We start from the raw sequence: 27,509 nt of genomic DNA, 5'->3' as shown, positions 1-27,509 counted from the left end.
CAACACATGCTGTCTGTGTCTTGCTTTTAGGGTCAAACATTTGCACATTTACACATTACTTTAGAATGAGTAGATTACTTTAATAGCCTTCTACCTATTGTAGTATACTGTGTTGGTGTGTTTCTGCCATTTGGTGAGGAGTGAGACTTGATACAGCACAAATCTACTATCAGTTCCAAATCTTGTGACACAGCTGCATTTGGGAAGCCAGGAGAAAAATGAATGGGGGGAATCAACCAAACAGAAAAAATTAAAAAAAAAACTTTAAAATGCAAAATTCTCTGTATTTTTGTCACACCAGCCACTTTTAGATTGTTGTCATTCAATACATTTTAACTCTAAAGTGTCAACAGAGAGGTGAAGTTCACCGCTGTAGACTCCCAGTTGTATTTGGATGATGAGTAGGCAGGTTTACTAATCTAGCAGGAATAATTGCAATCTGAATGTTTTACTTTGGGTTCAAAGAATATGCAAAGAAGTTTACCCTGTCTTGTTATTTTTTTTTTTTTCATCATGTGTGAATTCAGTCGGCGTAGGGGCACGGTCTACTGAACCAGCAAGGGAAAACAAATTGCCTGAAGCTCAGATTCCTTAATTAGAAACATCAGAGGAAAGAAAGTCATTGCTGTTGTGAATGAGCTTTACAGATGGCTGTGGGTAGGGTGTACATCTCTATTAAGATGCAGTGATAGGAAAAAAGATTGTGTTCATATTTTAGAATAGAATAGAATAGAATTCAACTTTATTGTCATTGCACATGTCACAGGTACAGGGCAACGAAATGCAGTTTGCATCCATCCAGAAGTGCTTTAGTGATATAGATATATTACAATATATATTAGCAATAATAATGATTTGTGATAATAATAATGATATGTGATAGACCCATTTCTGTACATTACAGAAATGGGTCTATTATGGTATGTTATAATGTACACGGTATGAAGTATGTTGTGAATATTCTATAACTATAAGTATGTACAGGCTATGAACAGGATATAAATATGAAAAACTATACAGAATATGAAATAAATAACTTTACAGAAATCTGAGATATACTGTTATACAGAAATGGGAACTATGCAAGTTGTAAACAAGTTGTAGGATTAAAAATTATCAAATGTACAGAATGATTATTTACACAGAGCTATACAGTAGTCCAGTTAAGATAAGTAAGATATAATTTCTACAGAGGCTATATAAAGTGCTAGTGGTTGTGAGTGGTGGTTCAGTCCATGTTATTATTGTGTGTTTGAGGGTACGGTTGTCCATTGTGGGTGTGTGTATGTTCAGTCCATGTGTTAACGTGGGTCAGATGTCAGGAGGCAGAGTTCAGGAGTCTGACGGCTGTGGGGAAGAAGCTGTTCCAGTACCTGGTGGTCTTAGTCCGGAGGCTCCTGTAGCGCCTCCCAGAGGGCAGGAGGGTGAAGAGTTCATGTGATGGGTGACTGGGGTCTTTGATGATTTTCCCAGCCCTTTTCAGACACCGCTTCCTGTAGATGTCTTTTATGGCAGGAAGTGGTGCTCCGGCGATGCGCTGGGCAGTTTTCACGACCCTCTGCAACGCCTTCCGGTCCGAGGTAGAGCAGTTCCCGTACCAGACTGTTATACAGTTGGTCAGGATGCTCTCGATGGTGCAACGATAGAAGTTCACCAGGATGTCTGAGGACAGGTGGTTCTTCCTCAGAGTCCTCAAGAAGAAGAGGCGCTGGTGAGCCTTCTTGACCAGCTTGGAGCAGTTGGTCGTCCAGGTGAGATCCTCGGAGATGTGGACTCCCAGGAACTTGAAGTTGCTCACACGCTCCACAGCCATCCCCTTAATGTGGATGGGTGGATGTGGGTCAGCATTCTTCCTGTAGTCCACGATGAGCTCCTTGGTCTTCTCGGTGTTAAGCAGCAGGTTGTTTGTGTCGCACCACTCAGCCAGACGATCCACCTCCTCCCTGTAGGCGGCCTCATCGTTGTCACTGATGAGGCCAATCACCGTGGTGTCATCTGCAAACTTAATGATGGTGTTGGAACCATCAGCAGGTCTGCAGTCGTGGGTGAAGAGGGAGTAGAGGAAAGGGCTCATCACACAGATCACACAGCCTTGTGGTACACCGGTGTTCATCGTGATTGTAGATGAACAGTGGTTATCCAATCGGACATGTTGGGGGCGGTTGGTCAGGAAGTCCAGTAACCATTTGCAGATGAGGGAACTGATGCCCAGGTCTGTCAGTTTCCTGATGAGTTGCGAGGGGTGAATTGTATTGAATGCTGAACTGAAGTCTATAAACAGCATTCTGGCGTAGGTGTTGTTGTTGTCCAGGTGTGAGAGGACAGAGTGCATTGCAATGGAGACTGCATCCTCTGTGCTCCTGTTCTGGCGGTATGCGAATTGGTGGGGGTCCAGGGTGGGGGGGAGACAGGATTTGAAGTGTGCTAGGACCAGCTGCTCTAAGCACTTAGTGATGATCGGGGTGAGTGCTACTGGGCGGTAGTCATTGAGGCAAGATGGGTTGGAGTTTTTGGGTATCGGGACGATGGAGGTGGATTTGAAGCAGGCCGGTACCACAGCGTGGGCCAAGGACAGATTGAATATGTCTGTGAGCACTCCTGCAAGCTCCCCAGAACATGCTCTGAGAACACGCCCGGGGATGCCATCAGGACCTGCAGCCTTGTGGACATTGATCCTGCTCAGCACCGCTCCTACATCGGTGGAGGAGAGAGTCATAGGTTGGTGGTCTGGCATCACGTCTGCTTCGGTTGTGGTTGTGAGGTTCCCTCGCTCAAAACGAACATAAAAGTTGTTGAGCTCATTGAGGAAGGAGACATCAGAGGATGCGGGGGAGGGTTTGGTGGTCCTGTAGTCTGTAATGGTCTGGAGTCCTTACCACATGCGTCGGGGGTTGGAGTTGGAGAAGTGTTCTTCTACCTTCTTTTTGTAATGGTGTTTGGCTTTTTTGATGCCCTTCTTTAGATTAGCCCTGGCTGTGCTGTAGGTGTGTGCATCTCCTGACCTAAAGGCAGTGTTGCGGGCCTTCAGGAGGAGACGAACATCCCGGTTCATCCAAGGCTTCTGGTTGGGGTACATGGTGATCCGTTTCTGGGTGGTGACACTGTCTGTGGTTTCGGAGATGTAATCCAGTACAGATGAGGCGTACTGGTCCAGGTCTGTGTGGGTGAACATATTCCAGTCTGTGTTTTTAAATCTGTCCTGGAGCACGTTGGATGAGTGGTGAATACCTAGGTGTGAGGAACAGGGAGAGATGGTCCGATTGTCCAATGTGGGGGAGGGATGTGGCTTTGTAGGCTCCAGCCAGGTTGGAATACATATTCATGTATGGCTCCAGTGTCTATGATACTAAAATATGGTTGAACCACTTTTATGTTCTTGACATTCGCGACACTACGTATCTTTTATTCTGACAAAACTATATCTGTCAGTCATTTTTGTATTGGAGTGAATCATTTTTTTAATATTAATGAAAAAGCACTGAAGTACTGCATATCTTGGAAAGCCTCCTCAGGCTCCAAGGTTAACTTCATGATGAAATTTCCAGAAACAATTTTTTATGCATTTTGACCTCTGTAAAACTCACTTACCGTCAGTTTGTATTCATGCTTCATAAAATCATATTTCCTTTTCTTTCAGTTTCTTGCGGCATTAGTGGACGCAAAGGCCAAGTATTTTATATCATTTTTTCAAAAAAGTTTTTAGTCCAGCCTTTTTAACCATTCAGTTTTATACAATTTCAGTGAATATGTGAATAAGAATTTGAATGAGTAGGAGTACTTTTTCAGTAAATTGTTGAACAGTTGTTTTTACAGTTCAAGCTGTCATTTCTTTCTCTACACGAAGTCCTTTTCTGTTATTAGTTTTGCATCCCTTGTAAAAAACATTCTGCTGAACTGCTGTTTTTACCTGTAAATTAGATTCCATCTTTGTCTCCAGATTTTAATTAAAGTATCTCATTAAAGCACCTCCTTTCTGTTTCGCTGGAATTTATTTGGGTGGATTTTGAGTGAAGTAGGTGCTCCAAACAATCCTGTTGACAGTCTGTAAATATTATCACCTTTATCTCCACTTGATTTGTGCACATATAAGATTTTTTTTATGTTATGCCATCTTCTTCAAATATTCTGATGCCATCTTTTTTTTTCTTTAACTATAGCTTAATTATTGCTCATGATAGATGGCTCTCAAAAAACATGATTTGTCACACCTTTGAACCACTGAGACACAAAACAGAGAAACAGAGAGAAACAAAAGTATGACACAGAGTGGTTACATGGTTACCATTTCCTGCTTTGCACCGGGGGGGAAATAACAATAGTATAAGTGATAATAATAATAAAATGCATAAATTCATGTCTCATATGCTTTAGTCACTGATTTAGCACTTGTAATGTTCTGTGACCAAAGGAAACTCAAAAAGGTTTCTTTGCTCGCCAGCAACACAGTATATCTCTTTGTGAACATTTACATCCAGCAACTCTTGGCTCTCCCTTTGTCTACACTAAGCTCCTGTCCAAAATATAAGTGAAAATGCCTAAAGATAAAATCTTTGGAAAAAAATTATGTATTTATATATGTGTTTCTTTGTTTATCTAGGACTGGCAATGAAAGGAATCTATCCCAGCAGTGTGTATATGGGATATTGTGTTATGGAAGTGAAATTTACATTTCAAATGCATAGGATATTTCTCTATTTTATATGATACCAGAGAGGAGTCTTCTATTGCTGCAAAGCCACATATAGACTGTGGCTTCTCCCACCTTAAGAAGGAATATTTCAGTAGCATCCACCACAGAACCACCAAGGGCCAAAAAACCTTAAAAATTAACAAGGGAGTCGTTTTATTTCCAAGATATTATCATAATAATGCTTGGAGCCTAAATGAATTGCCTACATCGATACTGTGTGTTGCTCAAAGCAATACATGTGCCATCTCCTCACTCCAGCTGATACATTTGAGGCCAATTACGCTCAGACTGCTTCATCACAAATACCTCATCTCTCCTTTCCCATCCTCTATCTCTTTATGTAGACTCCTGAAGTGGGATGCCACTCCTCTCGAGTGATACAACAGTAGCTCCTTGGGTCTCTGGAGCCTTTCTGGCAGCCTACTTTCTCATTTAACCTACTTAGGAGGCTTTTTAAAAAGATCCCAAAGAAAGCTTTTTTCATTTCTGTTCTCATCTCACACTCACTAATGGAACCTAATGGGAGAGACAGCTGATTGGAGGTTGAACGTGAGAAGGGATATACCACCAGTAAAGGCCGACACGTGGAAAGGGAGACGTGTGTTACTGGAGAGCAATGCAACCAGTACTGGCTCATCAGTAGGACGTTTCTCAGCCAAACAAAGGTAAACTGAGGTGGGAAGTAAATTCTGGTAAAATATACTGTTTGGAAATTTGAACAAGCACAGTGTGCAGGTGCTACTTCATAGTAATACCGATTTACACCTCTGCAGCGAGCCTTCATGATATTGATCTCAGTGCTGTCTCTTCTGTCAAGCCCTTCCTGTTGACAGTTTTCCTTTTGCAGCATTGTGGATTTAAAATTCACCAGCCATTCTTGTCACATCACATAGGGATATTTTTCTTTTATTTATTATTATTTAACACAGTATATCATTCAGACAACCAAGCATGAAATATTACTGCATTCCTTCTTGAAAAGACTCACTCTAGTGACCTTATTCGCATAATCGAAACAGGCAGTCAAGACCACGTCTGTGTAATTCCACCTTGCGCAGTGCTGTGCCAATAAAACACGGATTCAGACAGCCAAGGTTTTACAGACCTAAAGAATAAATTCTTTGCCGCTGACAAACTTGTCAGAGTTGAGGATAGGAAACAAGGTTTATCTAACATTGGCAACATATTATTAGCTACTTGATAAAGTCCTTTGTTTTTATGCGCGTTTTTCATTTCAGTAAGGCGGTCACTATTTTATTTTTCTCCTGTCTTCTGTTTGCTTTTTTAACATTTTTTGTGTTGCTCTTCTGCTTCCCTTTGTTTGTCATGGTACAACAGACTTTGAGCAGAGCAGAGAGGAGACAGGTGAAGTGCAGATAACCTTACTAGACTTGATGATGTAGGTGCAATAAAAGCATTCCATAAATGTCAATCCATCTGTTCTTTGTTGTGAGTTTTGTTTAGTATTAAAAGCTTACACCTGGCTGCAGGATTTTTTTTTTTTTTGATGCATTTTATGACCACTTATTTCTCCCGATCCACTATGTTGGCTTCAACGCTGTGGACCCGTGGCTCCCATTATCTAGCAGGTGACGCTTTCACAGGGAGGGCAGGGTGTGGACCTAGGACTTATTTCCATTGATGGCCACATACCAAATGAAGAAAAGGTGCAGTGTTAAGTCATTGGACTGGAGAGAGTTTGTGAAAATACTCCTTTAATGGTCAAAATCCTTTATTTTGAAGATGACCTGTATTGGGCAGCTGTTTGGAGAGTCTTGTCCAGACTGGTGGCCGTAATCCAGTAAACCACTCAACACACATACTTGCTAGTCATCAGCTGCGTCTGGTTTACCATCTGGGTGGATAGCAGGTCCCTACTTTCTGTTTCCTCTCATTTAGTTTTGGATTTTTCCTGCCAAGTTCTTCCCCGGTCTTTAAGTTGTCTGTGTTGTTTTGGTTTTTGTAATGCAGCTTCTTTACTTGTCTGACTACAGTCTGATACTTGTTTAAAAGTATCATGACGTTCTCTTGAAGAATATTGTGTCACGCCAGCCTGAGAAAATACTGTCTTGAATCTCAAAACTAGCTCTTAAATGAATAAGTAACCCTTCCTTTACCTAAGCAGTATAAGACTGATAACCTGTGACTAACTCTTCACAATAACCTTTTAACCTTTTGAGTTTGGTAAAAAGACCCATTAACTGCTTGTGTGGTCACTATACTGTGAATATATAAAGTATTATTTTCCAGCAAAAACATGAAATTCCTAAAACAATCAATATATTGAGTTTAGTTTATGCTTTTATTAGTGCTGTCAATGCCAGTCTCGTAAAAATGACGTTAACGCCATAACCACCATAACCACCATAACCTCAAATTTTATGTTTTTTGTAAAATTTTCATGTCTTTAAGACATTTTAGAGAGAGCAGTTTTGTTTTTTGTATACGCATTTTTTTTTACTTTTTTTAAATACCCACAAAACTAATGGTCTCACTATTAGTTCTAATTAAGTTTTTATTGCTAATTAACTAATAATATGACTCTTACCCACTAAAATTAGATGGTGACCATGGGAATGTGATGCAGCTGCTAATCATCACCATGTTAGCTTTGTCACTGCATTTATATCCACTTATTCTCTGATAGTAGTTCTGGTCCCTGCACAGTCACTGCATAGAGAGTGTGTCATATCTTCAGTGATGGAGCTCAGTCACAGAATTACCAGATTTAGCCATTAGGGAATGAATGACAGAACAGGACTTCCTGCTTATTAATTGCCACATTTTCATTTCTTTGCCCCTGATATGACACAGGAGGCAAGTTCCCCAGATTCACTGCTAATTGTGTGGCATTCCATCACATCATGCTGGCAAAAATTCAAGAGCCATTGATCAAAAGCTATAGCTCCCTCCACTGGATACACTCATGGTGATGGTGATTAAGGCCAGGAGGAAGAGGAGGAGAAGCAGAAGATTTAAAAATAAAAAAAGTTTGTGATTTAAAATTGTTGGCTGCATTTGTCTAACATATAAGAGCATATATAAAGGGAAAAGGCATTATATTTGTGCACTGTAAACAAGGACCAGGTTTAATTTTTGAATAAAATAGCGAAGGATTATTTGGTCACATCTACCTTCACAGAAACAGCATAATTCACCCTAAAGTATTATAACAATACTCTAAGGTGTTGTAGATATCCAGTACAATTACAGGCTATCAAACCCCAAATATTGAGCTTTTCCTCTGAGTTTTGTGTTGCTGTTTGTCTGCAAAAGAAATAACTCAATAGAAAAGAGAGCTCCAACAATGCTCTGACTTGTCAGATAAAGATATTTTATACCAAAAGGATTTGAAGTGTTGGCATTCAAAAGCATAAGTCCTTGATTAAAATACTTAAAGTCTTTGCAAGCATTCAGGTGGTTTTTGCCCAGTATTTCATCATCCTGAAGCATCCAAAACATGCTGAAATTTTAATCATTTGGCACTCGTAAGTATGTCTGTCATTCACTGCACTCGTACTGTATAGTGCAATAGTTCAAACTCTCAGTTCACCATTAGGAAGAACTCCATGAAAGCCAGTTAAAGTAGAGCCTCCTGAATGACATCGTGCTTTATGTGCGTGTTTAGACATCTGAAAAGATCTTCTGTTTCTTCAAGGCTTAGCGGCTTTATGTTCATTCTGTGTGGACTTTTTATATCATTGTAAATGAAAGTAGACAAATTCTGTTCCCTTGCCCACCGCTGATACACTAGCGATTCAGAATGTTCTACTGACTGAGCACCTCTCAGAGCTGGAAACAGTTCTGCATTTCTACAGCAGAGTGAAATACAAAAAAATAAAAAAATAAATAAGAATTTCCTGTCATATCCTCAGGACACCATGCGTCATTTCTTCTTATGATTGTGTAGCTAAAATTGTCAATGAGACCTCCCTAAAAGTGCAGGGAGAACTCCACAAAGAAGCCTGTGCAGTCTAAAACAAGAGGAAACAAACAGAGAATATAGGATTCAGAAATATAGTCCTTTAGGATGGAGGAGAAACACAAAATATATGTTTCATGCTACACTTGTTTAAGTTGTACAATAAAACGTATTTGTTAATGCTGGTTAGATTTTTGTAAGTCTTCCAGACAAAAAAGAGAATAGGATGACCGTCATAATCAGTAAACCTACCAACAGTAAAGTAACAAATGTGTGTAGAGCATCTTTTAGGCACAATCAGAATTCTACCTGGGCCTTGTTAATAAGCCAGTGTTTGTTTCTCCAGTCTTTTTGATAATGGTACGTTTTTAGATTGAAGCATGGTCACTAAGCATGAAGGCAAATGTCTTGACTGAACACACTGAAATACTACTTTTCAGAACTGCATGGTCTCGAGTAACAATGGTGACTGAAAAATATTGATGAGAAAAAAGAATCACAGAGCGGATGAAAAAGAAGGAAGCAGATGGAGGACAGTGACAACCTGGGGCCTGTTCTCCAAATGTGGATTAGTCTTTTGGATGCATCAAATTGTCACTGCTACATAAAAGGAAACCATCACTCAATAGTGCTGCTCAGTTCTTGTGGGAGGAACTAATAGTGATCGGTGCACTGGTAAGAAGAGCATTTCAAATTAAGAGAACAGTGTGTGATTGTCATTACGGTTTAGTGGTCCCTGACTCAAGAGCCTCCTTTGTGGGAGGGAATAATTCACATGAATTGACATTTTTTAATTATTAGCACGCTGCACAAAAATATGCGTGGTAGTTTAACTGGTGATCCTTAATTGGTTGTTAATAGGAGTGTGAATGTTTTTTTGTCTTTCTGTGTTAGACCTGGACTGGCAACCTGGCTGGGCCGTACAGTTGGGCATGCCTTATAGGGTTGTAATATTAAAGCAAAGCATTTCTTCTTATGTTCTTATGCAGTGCAACTTTGCGAAATGCTAAATTAATTAAAATACCTTGTGGTTCAGAGTAAGAAATGAGCTTGCTCGACCTCTGTAGCCCACACTATCCGTTTTTCAGGCTGTCTCAGACTACTGTACTCTACCACTTGCATTGAATCTCTGAATGATTAGTCAGAAGTTATTTACTGGGCAGTGTAGTTGTAAGGCTTTGATAAGATCAAGAGGGGAAAAAACCCAGATTGTATCCTGAGTGATTTAAGTTTTCATAGTATGTCAAAATGCAGCTGTAAATCTGTGGTGTGCTGTAAAAATCCACTATAACTGCAAATACTACAAACCAACAGAAGAATACTGGAAAGGAAAAACAAATGAGCAACAAAGAAAAGGACAGTGACATTACTGGGTAGTGCAAATCAATATTAGTACGTTTTTTTTCTGTGAGTAGATTTTTTTTTTCTTTAACAAAACGCTTAATTCTCTACTTTCATTTTTAGCTATTGTGCAGCTTTTGGAATCTCATACATCATCCTCTGCTAACACTGAACTATGGTTGAACCCTCTTTATTCATGCTTTTAAATAAACTCACTATTGTTGGGGCCATTTAGATCAGCCCACTTTGGCAGGTTAGCTTGTCCTCAATGTTAACTTGCCCTGTTAAAATGAACCAGCCTCTAATTTGAAAAGGAGCTCACGGAGGTCATGATGGATGGTGTTTTCTTTCCAGTGGCAGGAGGTCACACAGACATGAAATTGTTTCTTTTCCTCATTTTTAATCCCATTCCACCCCCTCCCTTTCCCGTTTCATTCCTAGTGCTTGTTTCCGTTGTTATCACACCATCTCCTGTTTGCCTTTAGTAGAAAACAGGAAGGTGAGCTTGTTTGTGAATATCAGTACGGCAGGTATAAGCTTGCAGTCCCCCCTGGATAGATGGTCAAGTCACCCATTTCTCATGTTCACTTCTGTGAGATTTAGTAGGGCAGATTGGTTTCAGGGTTGGCCCCGCACTGATGAGGGGAAAAGAAAAGGGTCGTAAATGTGTCCTGAAATGTGAAAGAGAGAGCAACAAACATGGTGGAGCTGCAGGGTGCTGTTTGACCTGTGAATGCTGCTTTAGCTGCAGGGAAAGAAAACTGCGGTAATTTTACTCATTCTCAGTACACAGCATCTCTCAGCAGTGTTTTAAGTTATTCATGCAGCTTTGCTATTTCATGATCTGTTCTCAAACACTGATGCAGTGTTACTTGAAAGGGTATAAAAAGCCCAAGGGCAACTCTTATACAATCTTATATTTCATACAGCAAATATTAGCGTGTTTTTTGTGCCTATTGACATTGTGTAGTTTGTGTTTAATGCAGTGTTAGAGTTAACATTAGCATCTTTAAGTTCCTCGCACAGTTGTAGCCCATACTCTAACGAGTAAAGCATGTTTTCAGATTATTATACATTTGTTTTTAGTACATTTTTTAATATACAGACATTATAACAAAAGTGTTAAAAAAAGACTTTTTTAAGTCAACTCAAGTTTGCTTATGTAGCGCACTTAAAAAGCAACAGCTGTTGACTAAAATAATCAAATGACATAAAAATAAATGGCAAAATTTAAGACAGAAAAAATAGATTTACAGAAAAGTTCTGCTGGTTCAGCTTTGACCTGCCACAATTATCGCAGTGCATCAGTTATGACAGGATAGTTTGTTTTATTTAACACAAAGTTTTGGTCCTTTCATGTGTTTGAAAGAGGGCCTTCTCATTGTGTCTTTGTTTAGGCGATTGTTGGAGTGCCTGACAAAGTGGATTGACATTCTCTAAGCTGTGTACTTGTATCTACAATGAGATTATCCAACACTCATTCTTGTACTGTTAGGGCTATTCAGATTGAAGGCAGATTATATAAACATCATGCAGAGATCTTGTGTTAACCTGCGCTGTCACACAGCAAATGTGTGCCTCTTACCAAAAGCAATCAGGATTGAGCAGCTTAGCAAATGTGCAGGAGATTTATATAAATTTGTTATAGTTAATCCTTTAAAGACATGAAAGGATAATCCATCCAAATTACTGTTTTCAAAACTTTACATGTGCATGTGGCAGATTTAAAGACAATGTTTCCCATAAGGTAATAATAGCTGTTGCCTTATCTTTCAAAATTGCTACTTTATTTTAGAAAATGAATTCGGTCTCACTTTGTGGAATTAAAATAAACTTATATTATAAAATATGTCTTTTCATCCATGGAAACCACCTGAAAAACTGTTTATAAGCTGACAGATGACTTGTTAATTTTAAATTAATTGCTCCATTAATTGCTCTCTGTTGTCCATCTGCAGATGGACAACAGAGACATTTCACTGTTTACAACGTGTAATGAATTTCTTGAATAATAATGAACTCAAATTTAGAGCCCTTTTTTGCCAAGTGCTGCATTCTGTGTCATTACAAGCACCGAGATGAGTTCTAGTTAAAAATAGGCTTTAAAATTTTTGAAGTTCATTTTTCTCTTTAATTTTTCCTCTCACAATATAAAAAGACTCGGCAGTCTTGCAGCATCAAGGTGTAATTTATTTATTATATGCTGCTAGTTTAGAGTAGTCCATTAAATCAGTTCTGGGAATCACTTCAGCTGCAGTATTAGAAACAATTTACATCACTTTGCAGGTAGTATTAGAATCCTTCAGTGACCGCCCATCTGCCACTTTCTCCACTGCTTCATAAGTTGTATCTGCTGGGTGTTTTCCAGGTGGTTTTGATTTGCTTCTCTTGCTGTAGAGATTTAAAAGCAAAGAGTTTTGTTAGTTTGAGGTGTGTGTGGTGTATATATAGACAGACAGACAGATAAGATGCTTTAATTATTTGCTGGTGGCTCTATAGCTGTGACGTGGGAGCTTCCAAAAGTGGAAATTTTCCAAGAATTGCAGAGTTTTTCTTTGTTTTGTTTTGGCACTTGGTGTTGGCTTCATTGCTAAAAGTGGCCCATGTGAGAGTGTGTGCACTGATTGATGACCAGCAACAATGGTTGTTTTACAGATTTTCAGCGTATTTTTCTAGATACTCCCATAGAGGTGATCAATCTTCATGAATAGAAAATAGGAATGATAAATTAAAGTGTAAGCTCGGAGTAAACTGTCAAACTAAGAATAACACAGGCCCTGTATAATTAAGAACTAGTTTTGGCCTGTTTCCTCTTGTGATAATGATTTTAAATGTTCTTTATCACAGCTGTAACAATGTTGGACCTCCAAATGGAGGTTTGGCTGTGCCAAAGTCTGCTTTTCATAAGCAAAGCCATTCACCAACAATAGTGGCTTTTTGCAGCTTGTCCATTCGAATCTCTTTGATTTTATATCCATCATAACTATCTGGATCATGTTGTTCCTGTCACACGTTGCTGAAGCAACAGCAGCTTCTTTTAATAAAGTCCAAAACAAGCAATTTCAAACGATTAAACACAAGACTAAATAAATGATTTTTCCCACCTGCTACTGTCTTAATTTTAAAATGAGGCAGGAGGACAAAGCAAGGAAATGAGTCCTTCTGATGCAGATGTCCATTAACCAGAGAAAGGTTGTACTGCTGTGTTTTGTACCTCACTACACCATTTAGTCAACCTGTCACTGATCAGTTCACTATTTATCTTTTTATCTTGATTTATTTCATTTTAACAGGTGAAGAAAAACTAAAATGAATGCTTATCTGGCAGATAAGCGCCTGCCTGGCCGGTACACCATTGGTAGTATATTTTCTGACTGAGTTGGATGTTTAATTGATTATAATTGAGTGAGGAGATTTATAACTTACAACATTTGGAATTGCAGCTGTCACATTTCTAGCTCCCAGTCTGCTTCTCCACTCAGATGTGAAACTTTGCTAGTATGCAACTTTTTATGAAACAACCATGGAAATTGAGACATCTCAAATGCTAAAAGTAAAGACATATTAATTTCTGTTTTTTTAATGTAATTTTATTTATACAGCATCAAATTACAACAACAGTTGCTTATAATAATACCCCAAGAAAACCCAATCTAACAAATGACCACCTTTGAGAAAGCACTTAGAAACAGTGGGAAGGAAAAACTCCATTTTAACAGGAAGGGGTTGGCTCAGGGAAGGGGTGGTCATCTGCCACTGGTTGGGGGGAAGAGAGGGGGGAAAGACACACTGTGGAAGAGAGCCACAGATTAATAATAATTCATAATTAAATGCAGAAATGTATATAAACACATAGTGAGTGAAAAGAAACAATGCATCATTTGAAGCCCTTAGCAGCCTCGCCCTATTGCAGTGTAAACAAGAGATGAATCGAGGTCACCTGAGCCAGCCCTATGCTTTATCAGAAAGGAAAGTTTTAAGCCTAATCTTAAAAGGAGAGTGTCTTTCTCCAGAATCCAAACTGGGAGTTGGTTCCATAGAAGAGGGGCCTAAAAGTTAAAGGCTCTCCCTCCCATTCTACTTTTAAACACTCCAGGAACAACAAGTAAGCCCGAGAGTGAAGTGTTTTATTGGTGTGATACGGTACTATAAGGTCATTTAGATAAGATGGGGCCTGATTATTCAAGACCTTTTATGTGAGGAAAAGAATTTTATATTTAATTCTGGATTTAACAGGGAGCCAACGAAGAGAAGCCAGTATGGGAGAAATATGCTCTCTTTTTCTAGTCTCTGTTAGTACTCTCTCTGTAGTATTTTGGATGAACTAAAGGCTTTTAGCATAACCAAGTAAAAGTTAATTACGATGGTCCAGCCACATTAGTGTTTTAAATTGTCTTGCTTGGCAAACTATTATGTTTACAACATGATCTCAGAAATAGGTTGTGAAGCGTTAGGCCACAGAGACCGCTTGGCAGGCTCTTGGCAACCCCTGCACACTGGAGAAACATGTCTATTCACTGGCCAGTTGGCGAATGGTCGTTACTGGCAGCATCTAAGTGAAATTGGTTGGATACAGGTGTATGGTGCTGCACCACAAGCCTCCTTGCAATTGCTTTTTTGTCAGCAGATTGCAGCATTTGCCCATAGTGTGCATGCTCTGTGCAAACTGTCCAGGTACTCCCCAAGCAGAAGTGAATCATGGCTTTTGAAATGTGTTAGTTACAGCAGTAGAAATGCGGTAACTGAAGGCAAACATTCTACATTCGGCTTTGTGTCACACTTTTTCCAAGTTTCACTATCGCTCAGCGAGTAGTTTGCCACTGTTGGCAGATAAGTCAGCGTCTTCCATCCACCTACATGTTACCATGGTAGCCTGCCAGTAAGCAAAGCAATGATGGTGCAGCACCTTTTTTGCAACCACTTTCACCTAGTGAAAGCAACGACCAGCAAGCAACCCTAACCACCAAGCAGTGGTTGAATACAAATATTAGGCCTAACCGAAGGTTGCAAGGTGTTGCTGACTGGTCTCTAGTCCTGTGTAAATGAGGCCCAACAAGACATTTTTGATATACTGTTTATTACTGGAGTCATGTGATTCCTCTAGACAGGGATTCAGATGAGAGAAAATACTATGTTCTTTGGTAGTTCTTGATTGACCTTTGAGATAATTATCCTTGTAGTAGCACTAGGAATAAGAATATGAAAAACTAAATATGAACAAATCCAGTCAGAAAAGACTGAAAAATTACAGTTCTGTTATTCAAACACCAAAAATCTCTAAACAGGAAAAATAATACATTCCCTTCAAATACATCTGCTGCACCCTTGAGTGTTTAGGCACAACTTCTGTACAGTATTGGCACCATCTCCCACAAGAAGAAAGTGACTTCATTGAAATTAATGAGGTGGCTGAGTTTTTACAGACACACAGATAAAATTGTTCTAAACGTAGCTTATGGAGCATTGGCACATGAGGATATGCAACATTCTGTGGTTGTAGATAATTTTTCACCCCCAGACTGATCCAGTCAAATCATCAGCAATTATTTGGAAGCAAGTTTAAAAAAACATTTCCACCAGAATGGACCTTTTCATTACAAAGTATGTTTCTATTTTGCACAGCAGTCAGTCATCACTGTGAATGAAGGGGTGCCTCCATAATGAAAGCGAGGTCAAAATCCATTGATGCCAGCACAAAAGTAACCACAACCCTTAATTCATTAAGTGTTTAGGCACCAATCTCTCTTTGAAACATGACGGCCTGATGTGAGCTAACTCGCCGCAGAGAGCTAAGTTTTGAATATTTCACGGTAATGCAGTTCGCAGTCGTAATGATATTTGACACATCGTAGCGGGTAAGGAACGTCAAACATTATTACAACAAAGCAGTCGGAGACAGCCAGGAGAATGTCGTCTCTCATCAGCTGACAGACAGCTCGCGAAGCGAACTGTGAAATAATTTGTCTCATTGTCTGGCAGCCAGGAGCAGGACTCAGCAACAATAACAACAAGCCCTGTGGTCATCTCTCCATCGTTTGTTAATAATCCTTCATTTTTCTGACTCTTCTCTGCTTGGTGTACGCGTCAACCTGCCTGCCAGGAAACATCATGAGAGAAAGTTCTCCTCAAAGAAAAAAAGAGCTGTTCGAAATTCAGTTTGGTGAATGAAGAGCAACAAAAATGTATTATTCTTCTTATGTGAACAGAAATAATAATTCATAGAGAGCCATCATAATTGATGATAGCTAAACCTGTCCCCTACTTTCATGCTGCTATGCCTTTGAAGTTTTCTATTTTGACAGGGATGGATAAAACACAAGCTCAGTATTCTTTGGTTTTTCACCACTGAGTCCTTTACTTTAGATACATACAGGTAGACCAAAGCAGGGTTACAAATTAATTACCATGAACTCTAGAAACTGGTTTAAATCACCACATCCTTTTCTATGAATCAAACGTACTGTAAATTGCGCAATGAATTTAAAATTTTTAATGGCAATTCTGCAAAATCGCTAAACTTGGCATGGACTACATTGACTTTATTTTTCCCAATTTATTTCAGTGTGGTTAATAAAAAGCAGTCTGTTCAATTCTTTTTTTCATTATATCTGACATTACTTCTGTTATTTCTGGTCTGAATCATCTGTCCTCGTCTTTACTGTGTAGAGAACAAAAATGGAAAGTCATTTTGAATTACGATTTGAGAAACATATTCTTCCCTACCTGCGCGCATTGACTCAGGCAGAGCCGACGGCTGCGTTTGTGATAATCCCTCATGTCTTCATTCTGTGCGAGCAGGAGGTGGGTAAGACTGGTATTATACTGCTCTTCGGGAAGGAGAGCAGGCCACGGTGGAAGCTTTAGGTCAAAAAAACAAGAGTCAGAAAGTTGGAGAGCATCCCTCAAGAGGCCCAGTGGTCAACAGTGCATGGGTCTTACCTGTCATAGGTCTCTTGGTGTCGAGAACGCAGTGGGGAGGAAACTCTGGAGCCAAAGAGGCCAAACAGTCAGAGAGGAGGCAAAAAGGGTCTTTTGACAAGTGCAAGTGTTCCAGTGAAGCCTAGAGGATTAAAATCAACTCGGTTCTTGAGCCTTTTTTAAGTGACTCTTATGTAAATGGGTTGACCAAAGTCAGAGGTACTATATGCAGCATAGTCCTCTCTGTTTTCTTCTTACACAAAAAAGTGCACAAGCAAACACTGGTGAACATCGTTTCATGTCACAGTACTTAAAGTCGATGTAAGTATCCTCTCCAGGTGATGATTTTGTGTCTCTTCTCGCCAACTTACAAGCACGTCCTGGAAGTCCGTTATTAAATCAATTTGTTGCCCCAAATGCCATCATGGCTCACAGCATTCACCAGAGAGTACACCTTGGCTTCTTCCTCGCCTCAGAGCCCACTGGCAAGGCTTTGTTATGCCTGGTCTGAGCCACATAGATAGCACTGGTCCTATCTTTCTGCTTCTGTCCACCTGTCACAGCAGTCATTCACCTGTGTAATCAAATTATCAGGGGCCCAAAAGAAGCAGACGACAACAGGCATTAAAATAGGGAACAAAGAAAGGAGAAGAAGCAAAGATTTCTGTACAATGCTATGTCCAAAATTATATAACTGCATATTATTGATGTAGTAAATCAGTAATAAATACCTAGACCAGAAGCAATGAACCAACAAAGAACAATTGACTTTTAATTTCCCTTTAGCTGTACAGAGCTCAGTACTCTTGTACTTTTTTCATTTAATAAAAAGTATTTATAATTTATCTGAAAATTGAGGAGTGTAAAGACAGAAATAATTAATGTTCCTGCATGCATGTGATGTTGTTTCCACTCATTTTGTGGCCAAGGACAGGGTTAAGGTTCAGAGCAGCAACAATGATGTGATTAAGGACTTTTAGCTAGCACTGGTTGTGTTATTTTTAACATATGACAAAAGCAGATTTTTCATAATTATAGCTGAATTGATTTATTTTTACTTGAGGTATTCTAGGTTTATTTAGCTTTAAAATTAGCTGTAGCTCATATACTTTAACTTGTCTTTCCCGTTAGTTCTTAGATTTACTTTTTTTCTCAAGGTCATTTACATACTAATGGAACGCCCACTGATTACATTTTCCATCCATTTTCTTCCCCATATTCAGTTCAGGGTTATGACGGGGCTGGAGCCTATCCTAGGTGTCATAGGGTAAAAGCCAGGGTACACCCTTGACAGGTTACTAATCTATCACAGAGTTAACAGGGAGACAGACGTTCACACCTATGCAATGTTCCTCTAATTTTTCATGTGTCTGAGCGAACACACAAACTCCCTGAGCGATCCCTTGGACCACTGTGAGCGACATCAGTCTGTCATAGCCTGTCAACCACGTTGATTAGCTGCGTATATACGAATGTGAATCGCATTATTGGCTGGACTATGGGATAAGGTGGCATCGTTCTAATCCCATACGGGAGCAGCCAGTCACTTACTGACTAACACTGCAAAACAGAATTGTTAAAGTATTAATTTTAATTTCAATTCAGGTTAGATTTTTTTTGTGCGCAACGCAGATTTTCTGTGCGCAGAGACTGTGCCAGGGGTGCGCAATTGCGCACGTGCGCAGCTTAGAGGGAACATTGCACCTATGGCTAATTTATCATTTAACCTAACATCCATGTTGAAGCCAGAATACCTGGGGGGAACCCATAAAGGCACAGGGAGAACAGCTAGCCGCCACAGAGAAGGTCTCAGCAGCGAGTGGATTTGAACCGTGTGGATGGCTTTGAAAACACTCGCTGTTATACTGCTGTTCTGACTAATCTCCGAAGCCAGAAGAAACCATTGTTGAGGGGAAAAAAGAGGAAATGCCAAATTACTCACGAGCAAGACAAAAAAAAAATCAGTGTGAACATGTCTTGTGGAGTGATGAATCTAAAATTTTAATTTGTGGTTCAAGTCACTGTCAATACGTCCCGAGGTCAGTGTCTACGGCTATCTATAACAGATAGAATCTGCATTTCAGCAAATGGTGGGGATCTTATCAAAACTGATGAAATTATGAACAGAGAAAAGTGCTGTCAGATTTTGATCCACCATGGAATTCCATGTGGAAAATGCTGGATTAGAGAAAACTTAATTTTTCAGCATGACAATGATCCCCAACACTGCCTATCCCTAAAAGCATAGAGTGTCTGGAGAGAAAACACACACATGGAGCACTACCATTCATGCACTGGCCTCCTGAGAGCCCGGACCCCAACATTATATATAATATTTAACAGTGATTTAGAGAGAACAGACCAAAAGACAGCCAATATCCAAAGAAGAGCTTCAAATGTCCTTCAAGAAGCCTGGAGAACTTTTCCCGAAGAAAGTTGTGTTGAAGAACAAAGCTGGTCATACCAAATACTGACTTTCAAGCTTATTGGAATTGTACAGACTTTGTTTTTGTCTTATATTCTGTTTCAAATTATGTTTGCCCATGTTTCAATACATCACTGCATCTTAAAAGGTGATATCAGTTGTGTGTTTAAAGCATATATCCCACTTTAATAACAGCATGACAAGAATGTTTCTGGCGCTTGTCTTAACAATTAAATTTTCAAGGTTGAGAATTGCAATGCGGAGCCAGTAATTGCACTGCATTCAAGGCGCATAATTCAGTTGTGAGCAAATTTCTTTAAGAAACAAAATGGAAAATAGAAAATCAATTTGCTTATTTATTTACTATCATAAAAAAAAAAACTTGGCCTTCATTAAGTTCGTTGACAGGATGCAACTGTCATGGTTACATCCTGTGTTCTGTGTTTTAGACTTTTTAATTTTGCTAAATTCATTTTGAGTTTGAGAACTGGGCCTATTTCTGGATGTTATTATGTTGGGTTTTCTTTTTTACTTACTTTAGGTCATCAGTCATCAGTTTATTTTCCTGTTCCCTTAGTCCTGTCTCTGTGTTTCTTGTTTAGTGATTTCCTCCTGTTTTCTTACACCTGTCTTTATGTTTTGTCCTCAACATCTTCCATGTTAAATCTATTGTTTCCATGGCTGTGTCCCAATTCAGGGTCTGCACGCTTGAAGTACGCATTTCAAGTGCGGTTACGTCACCGCCACGCGACGACGGCTGTCCCAATTCGAAGTGTACTTCAAATGCATACTCCAAATGCGCCGTCGATTTCCCCAAATATCAAGCGTGGTCCGGTGCACGCTTCTTGGTCCCATATATCCCACAATTCATAGTGCGGCGGTGGGTGTGGATAATTTTGCCGCAAAATACGGCAGAAGGGAGCAGCCGAAGAGGGGTTTTTTGTTTTTTTTCCAAACTTTATTGAACTTATAACGCGAACAGTCAGTCATTCCAGTTCAGTTTGTACAGTAGACATACAAGGCAAATAAGAGTAACAATATACAGTACAATGGAATAAGAAGGATAAATAAATAAAGGATAAAAAAAGAAAAAAAAAGGGGGGGAATGTGACAGACTTCATAACAACTTTGTACTTGAAAGTTGTGACAGCTCATTCCTTAAACATTTCTGAATTAACTTCAATCAATGATAAACCTTTTTTATTGGAAGTTAATTTAAGAGAGTTTAAGTAATATTTAATTTCAATCAAAAGCAAATTAAATGATGGGGTTGAGTTTTGAAATTTATGTATATGGAATTTCCCTAATGAGATGGAGCGGCCGAAGAGTGAACTGTCAAAAGTACTGAATATGACGTCACTTATTTGTTTAATAATTAAAGTCAGTCATATATCCACAAACACAACAAGCTGAAAGTCAGTGAGATATATATATATATATATATATATGTGTGTGTGTGTGTGTGTGTGTGTGTGTGTGTGTGTGTGTGTGTATATATATATCTTATATATCTGGACAGAGATCTCCTATGTTATTCCCGGGATCTGCTGGAGCCACTCGCCTAGCGGTGACTCCCAAGCTAGGCGAGTGGCTCCAGCAGATCCCGGGAATAACATCGGAGATCTCTGTCCAGAAGAGCGCAGTCCTGGGAACAGGACTGTATATATATATATATATATATATATATATCTCACAGATTTTACGCTTGCATGTCGTATGCGTGCTACTTCCTGTTTTATTTTGTCAGTCCCTCGTCTCATGTGCCTTGTTTCAGTTTTGCTTCTGCTATAGTGATGTGTAACAAAAGTCCAGACTTTAAAGGGGAGTCCTTACAGTTTTCCACTGCAGTGTTTATTCTGTATTTTTTGACCTTTCTGATGAGTGGCAGGCAGTGTGAATTGCTGCTTTGTCTACAGTAGCAGAAGCAAGCACCACAATATCAAGTGTATTCAAAAACTATAGCCTTTCTTTTAATATGCCAGCTTTTTTTCACATCAGTCAACGAGCAAGGACTTTTTATACAAAGTGTTTTCTTTTCTTTCTTTTTTTCTCGTTTCTTCATGCACATATTCGAAACACATTAAAACAGGTGCATATAATTACACAGTAAAGTGCATTTGAAACTATGCATCAACGTTCATCTTTTTCCTAACCTTTCTCATTTATCTCCTTTTGTAGGTATGGGGACATGGTGCCAAAGACAATTGCTGGAAAGATCTTTGGCTCCATCTGCTCCCTGAGTGGCGTCCTGGTGATCGCTCTGCCCGTCCCTGTCATTGTCTCCAACTTCAGCCGCATCTACCACCAGAACCAGAGAGCAGATAAACGGCGTGCTCAGAAGGTACAAGTTAGTGTCTTTTTCTCATGTGCTTCGACAGGGACAACAATGAATATTAGGGGTGCAACGATACACAAAATTCACGGTTCCGTTCGGTTCGATACTTTGGTGTCACGGTTCGATATTTTTTTGATAGAAAAAAATGTTCATGCCTTTTTACTTTGTCATTTATTAAAATTATAAATATATGTTTTAACTCAAAAGTACAGTTTTTAAATTTAATGTTGCTGAAAGTAATAAAAAAATAAATCTATATGATCGAGAAATCACTCATCTTTGGAAAAGAGAGTTTGTTACAGAGAAATGGCTCTTTCCAAAATAAAAGCTATACTACACGCTTCTTCTGGGCTATATTCTCAGCAGAATATTAAACATATCAGGTCCCCATAAGGAGAATCATGTGCTAACGGCTGTCTAAATGACTCGGGTAAAGTTTGTAGCATGCATGCTTGTTGTTTTTGTCTGCTTCCACTTGTCTTTGCACTAGGATGATGTCGGCGTAAATGTGCAGTCATATTCGTTGTGTTCCCACTAGTGCTGTCAGCGTTAATCTCGTTGAAATGACGTTAACGCCACAACACGGCAAATCTCCGTTAACGAGCTACGGCGGATCGCCACGTGCATGGGGCTGGACGGCATCAACACGTTAACGAGCAAACTGCGCTAACACACTAGTTCCCACCCATGTAATTGAGCATTGCGTGGCACATCCAACATACTGTTTTACTTTAGTCCATGACGCGCTTACCTTCAGGGTCATACGTCACATGAAAACCAAAATAATTCCAAACGCCAGATCTGAATGAGGGTGGGGGAGGTTCAATTTGCCATGTTGCAACGAGAGCTCTGTCTCGCTAGCTTGCCCTGCGGTCAGTGCGTCACTGCGTTCGGCTACTCCGCCTAGGCTGCACTGTCGAGCGCAGATCCACTGAGCGCTCACACAGACAGCATCGTCAGAAGAAAAGTTGATCAAATAAATTAAAAATTTTGTATTGTTCGATACACATGCGTACCGAACCGAAAGCACTGTATCGAACGGTTCAATATCGATACGAGTATTGTTGCACCTCTAAGGAATATGTGTGGCTGAAATCAGTGGCTGTGTTAAATCATGTGCAAATATTACCAGAGGAGTGCATGCTCTTTATTTTCAAAAGGCCGAAGTTGTAATGCAATATGACACATTAATAAATTAATGAGAATAAATGGAAGGATGAAGTGTTGAGTAAAACTTTTGGATGTGCTGTACTAATAGTTAGTCCTAAAATGGGAATAAAAACTTTTGAAAGTCCTTTTGTTTTATTCACATCATTAAAATAATGGATGTGAGTTTAAAGATCTTGATGACAGATGAGTTTCGTTCATATGGAAGGCACACGGGTATTTTTACCAACTTAAAAAAAGGTGCTGGTGAAAGGGACTGACCCCAATTAGGAACTGTACAACTGCTTTGCGAATGAATGTCCTTCACCATAATTCATCCCACATTTTTCAGCACCATCATACACACAAGAAATGTGTTGCCCTTCAGATGCACATTAACATAACATACTTTTAGACACACTCACACACAAGTTTCTTAGACACACACTAAGTACCAAATGTTAGCCAGCCATTCACTACAATTCCCCCAGTAGGCTTGACCTTTCTATGGGGCTAGATAAGAGCGCTATTAAGTTAGAGAGCAGCTGCTGATAGCTAATTGAGGAGGGAAAAGTGTGATTTGAATCCTTACTGATATTAGAATCCTAGGTGTGTGGTTTTCTAATTAATATACTGATTTCAATCAGTTCAAACACAACAGCATGGGCTCTCTCGCACCTTTATTGAGTCCAGTGAGGCTCAGTTCTGAGTAAAATAGGTCTGATAGAGGTAATGAAATGGTGAACTGGTGAAGTTGGATTCATCCTGTTAGATCAAACCTCAGTCAGTCTTGGTAATATTTACATTCAAGAAATTGAGAAAAACCTTGTGTACTTAGATCTGGTTTCATAATATTTTCGAAAGGCTGCCCAGTTGTGTATGTTTCATAAAAATATGACGCACTAAATAATTTTATCGTGTCATTGCTACTTTAAAACACTGTTTCTCACTGATGTAGTATACAGAAAATACAACCTCTGCAGCACTTCTTCTGTAACACTTTCATAACAGATGCGTAGTTACTTGTTCATTGACAGAATGTCTATTGTTTTGATATTGACATGCTTAAGTGGGCATGGTCGTACTGTTGCTAAGCAACAGCGACTGACAGTAGGGCTGACCAAATATACTCCATGACCCAGCAGCTTTTTTTCCCCATGCATTTGTTGTGCAAGTTGCTTTTTATATTGATCTTGAAGGATTTTTTTTTTAGATATCATCTTTCAGTGGTTGTAAAACATTTTTAGACCACAAAGGGACCATAAACTCTTCACACTAATGAAGTTCTTTTAGCTTTTTGATGCTTTTCAGGCTTATAGTGCCTATTAAAGCAGTGAGGAGGCTCTCTGGGAAACTCTCAATGAGGAATTAATTTACAAAAACATTATTAAGCTGTTAAAGGATAATTAAAAAGAAATAACATTTTATTGCTGCTTTTTGCCGTGGTCGTTGAGGATCTTCCCTCAATAGAAATCCCTGATGCAAGTAAACCATTATTCACATTTTAAAAGCTTAAAGGCTTAAAAACTAATGTTCAAAGTTGAAACAACGGACAGGACAACAAAATGTAAGCAAACACGGAAGTGCAAAAGTGCTTAGAAAGAAATCTGATTCAGCAATTAGAGTTAAGGTCTATAGGTGGCTTTAATATAGTAATTTAGCATAAATGTTTGTATCTAAAGTGTCACGTAAATAAAACAAATTTTAAAAAAAGAAAGTAGGTCTGGACTTGGTATTGTATTAAAAAAATTGTTACCTTGCAATTAATAGGAAATGAAAAAATAACTTGTTCTGGTATTTCAACATGACAAGCTGCACTCTGTCATGGCTTTAAATGGATTTAATCCTATTACACAACAAAAATGTCCCTCACACACGTTGGTGTTTTTGTGAAGCTTTAGTTTATCTTGGTCATTGTCTGCTTTTTCACTCATTTTCAGTTTTTCCAGTCTTTCTATCTGACCACTTTCAGAGGAATGTTTTTGCTTTTTAAGCCTCTTAACACTGACCTGTGAATCATTCAAGAAGAAAAAAGGCACCTAACTCAAGGGATGAGCCAGTGTTGTGCTTACACCTAATAAACATGTTAGCAACAAACCAGTTCTAGATTATAAATTTTAGGCACAAGAAACAAGAACCCATCCCAAAAATATATAATTTCTTGCTACTTCTTTAGTTGAATTTATTAAAAGATGCGAAAAACAACATGGTTAATTAGCATAAAATAGTGTTTTTGCTATTTAGATCGCGGCCCCCAACCTTTTTTGCGCCACGGACCGGTTTATGCCCGACAATATTTTCAGGGACCGGCCTTTAAGGTGTCGCAGATAAATACAACAAAATAAAACTAGTACCGGTACCGAAAAAAGAAGATTTATTCATAACACACGTGAAAAGACCGAGGAAAACAGAGTTAACGATAAAAACAATAACAAAAAACTGATAAAAACCCTGAAAACCATACATTTCACACCCGAGCCTCAACTCTCGCGGCCCGGTACCAAACGCCCGGGGGTTGGGGACCGCTGATTTGGAATATTTAGATTATTTAGTGTGCAGTGTGTCGGTAACAAAATGATTAAAGTGCATAAGTGGAGGACAAAAGAAAAAGTGGCAGGCCTAAAAGAGCAAATGAACAGTATGTCAAAGTAATGTCCTTAGAAAATAGCACAAGACACCGACACCAACCCTGAGAGATGCATTTGGCCCTTCAATTGATCCATCTACTGTTCACCGAAGCCTCATTAGAAATGGTGGAAGGGTGGCTGTCAAGAAGCTCTTCTTGACATATGACAGTTATAGCAGGCAAAATAACAGACCCTGATGCAGGACTCTGAATACAGGAATGAACTAAAACAACAATGAAATCCAACACAAATGCAGGGCAGGAGCAGGAACATAGCTGAGTTTATTTTGTCTGTTTCATTGTCAATATGTACAAAGGAGGTACAAGAGTGTCTACAATCATCTGTTAAACACAGCAGAGGCTCTGACATGGTTTGCAGCTTCATTTCAGCAAGTGGCGTTGGGGACCTTGTCAAAGGTGATGTTGGGGATCTGGGCAGAAAAACTAAGCAACACTATCAGTCGTAGACCAGCCTGCCCAGAGCCTGGACCCTGACATTAACTAGAACAGTCTGGGAACAAAAGGCAGCCAAGAGATTTAAATGTTCTGGGGGGTTGGGGGTATTCCTGAAGACTACAGGAAAGTTTCCCTCTGAGAGTTCAGTCTGTACTGAAGAATAAAGATGGCTGTATACATATGCTGGCACATGTTTCAATAAACCAGTGAAACAATTCCTTGTTTTTCCAGCAAAATATAAAAAAATTATGGACTACTGCTCATGGTTTTTGTACAGTGTCCCCCAGTGAGCTATATTTGGTCTAATGAAGTAGCTTCTTCTTCTTCTTCTGCCTTTAATATAACTTAAAACAATAGGAAGAAAAATCAAGGGGAAATATCTGTTATGGTAACTCTGTTCAAAAATTAATTTTCCTTTTATTACTTTATATGTTCTGGCCTCCCATTTCTCTCCAGAACTCATTCGTCTTCATTCTTCTATAACCACACACTGCTCTCGGTTCTTATTACAATTATGTAGTCATCAGGGGATTTGATTTTACAAAAAGGTCTTCTCGTGTATCCATTGTGGCTTCTCAGTCATTAAATAGAAAGTAGAGAAACCAAATTGGGCTTAATGATAGTTATTGCCTGCTAACTACTGGAGTGTATGCCTCAGTGCAAAGTACAGTCTGTCTTGAAGTTCAGTAACCCATTGAGGATATAACTAGCCACAGAAACAACCCCTGCCCTGATACTAATGTTCCTAATTCCCCAATAATTTGAAAACCAAACGTGCAGATGACAAAGACAGGTTCCTCTTTTATTCCTTCAGCAAATCAGCACTGCAGCACAGTGCAGTCAGAGTGCCGATAAGTGTCGAGGCAGTAAATGGACTGAGGTCACACCGGTAATGGGACAGCAAAGTCAAGTGGAGCCACACTGAGAGATGGCAGGTTGTTAAGGAAAAAAAGTCCTGAGACCAGAGACGTGAGGGCAAAACAAGACGATGGGAGCAAGAGAGGAAAGAGGGATGGAGGTCTGACAAGAGTAAAAAGAGTAAGAGAATAAAAAGAAGACCGAGGAAGCAGAAGGAGGAAGTGTAAGAGAGGTCTTATTGGGGCAGAAGAAAGAAAAAACAGGAAGAGGGCTCTATATAGCAGTAGTTTCAAGGCTCACTTGTCTTGGAAGTGAACATTTTGAACCTTTCTGCTGTCTGACTGTCAGACTGTGGGTGGTAATGTTGGAGCATATAGGTCTGATTTGTGCGGTCAACTGAGACCACCGATGAAGTAAAATCACCACAATCATGACTGGATTTTAGTCAGGATGTTGAAGAGGCTCGTTCGGGGCACACCAAACTTTAGAGTAATTTCTTAAAGAACTTCCCCAGCCATGAAATACTTATTCATCACCCTTTAGGAGGCATTTACTTCTAAAGTTGAGTTTAGTGAATTTCAATTTTTGGGATTTTGACGGATTTTTAACATAACCTCTCCTCCCCTTTTACAGTATCATGCTTTGTTTTTAATTTTATGGAGGGAATTTGATGTATCAGAATAACAAAGTATCAAGTATTTGATACTTTCATCAGAATTTTTATACTTTAATAGAAGAATGAGGTTTATTCAGGTGGCTTTGGCTCAGGAGGCAGAGCAGGTCATCTGCTAA

The 27,509-nt window shown here is 39.3% G+C and overlaps 1 protein-coding gene across 3 annotated transcripts in view; it reads left to right on the top strand.

Moving 5' to 3' along the window:
* The window catches only part of LOC309707100 (A-type voltage-gated potassium channel KCND3-like), a 109,740-nt gene that overhangs the window by 61,735 nt on the left and 20,496 nt on the right, over positions 1-27,509 (top strand). For all 3 annotated transcript variants that reach the window (XM_082534219.1, XM_082534218.1, XM_082534217.1), the window contains exon 3: positions 21,475-21,637. In XM_082534219.1, coding sequence (XP_082390345.1) covers positions 21,475-21,637 — 163 coding nt within the window. The remainder of the gene's footprint in view (positions 1-21,474; positions 21,638-27,509) is intronic.

Source organism: Aulonocara stuartgranti (genome assembly GCF_965226115.1).
Source record: "Aulonocara stuartgranti genome assembly, chromosome: 5".
Classification (NCBI taxonomy): Eukaryota; Metazoa; Chordata; class Actinopteri; order Cichliformes; family Cichlidae; genus Aulonocara; species Aulonocara stuartgranti.
Note: the sequence above shows the minus strand (reverse complement) of the source record. Positions and strands in the feature narration are given on the sequence as shown.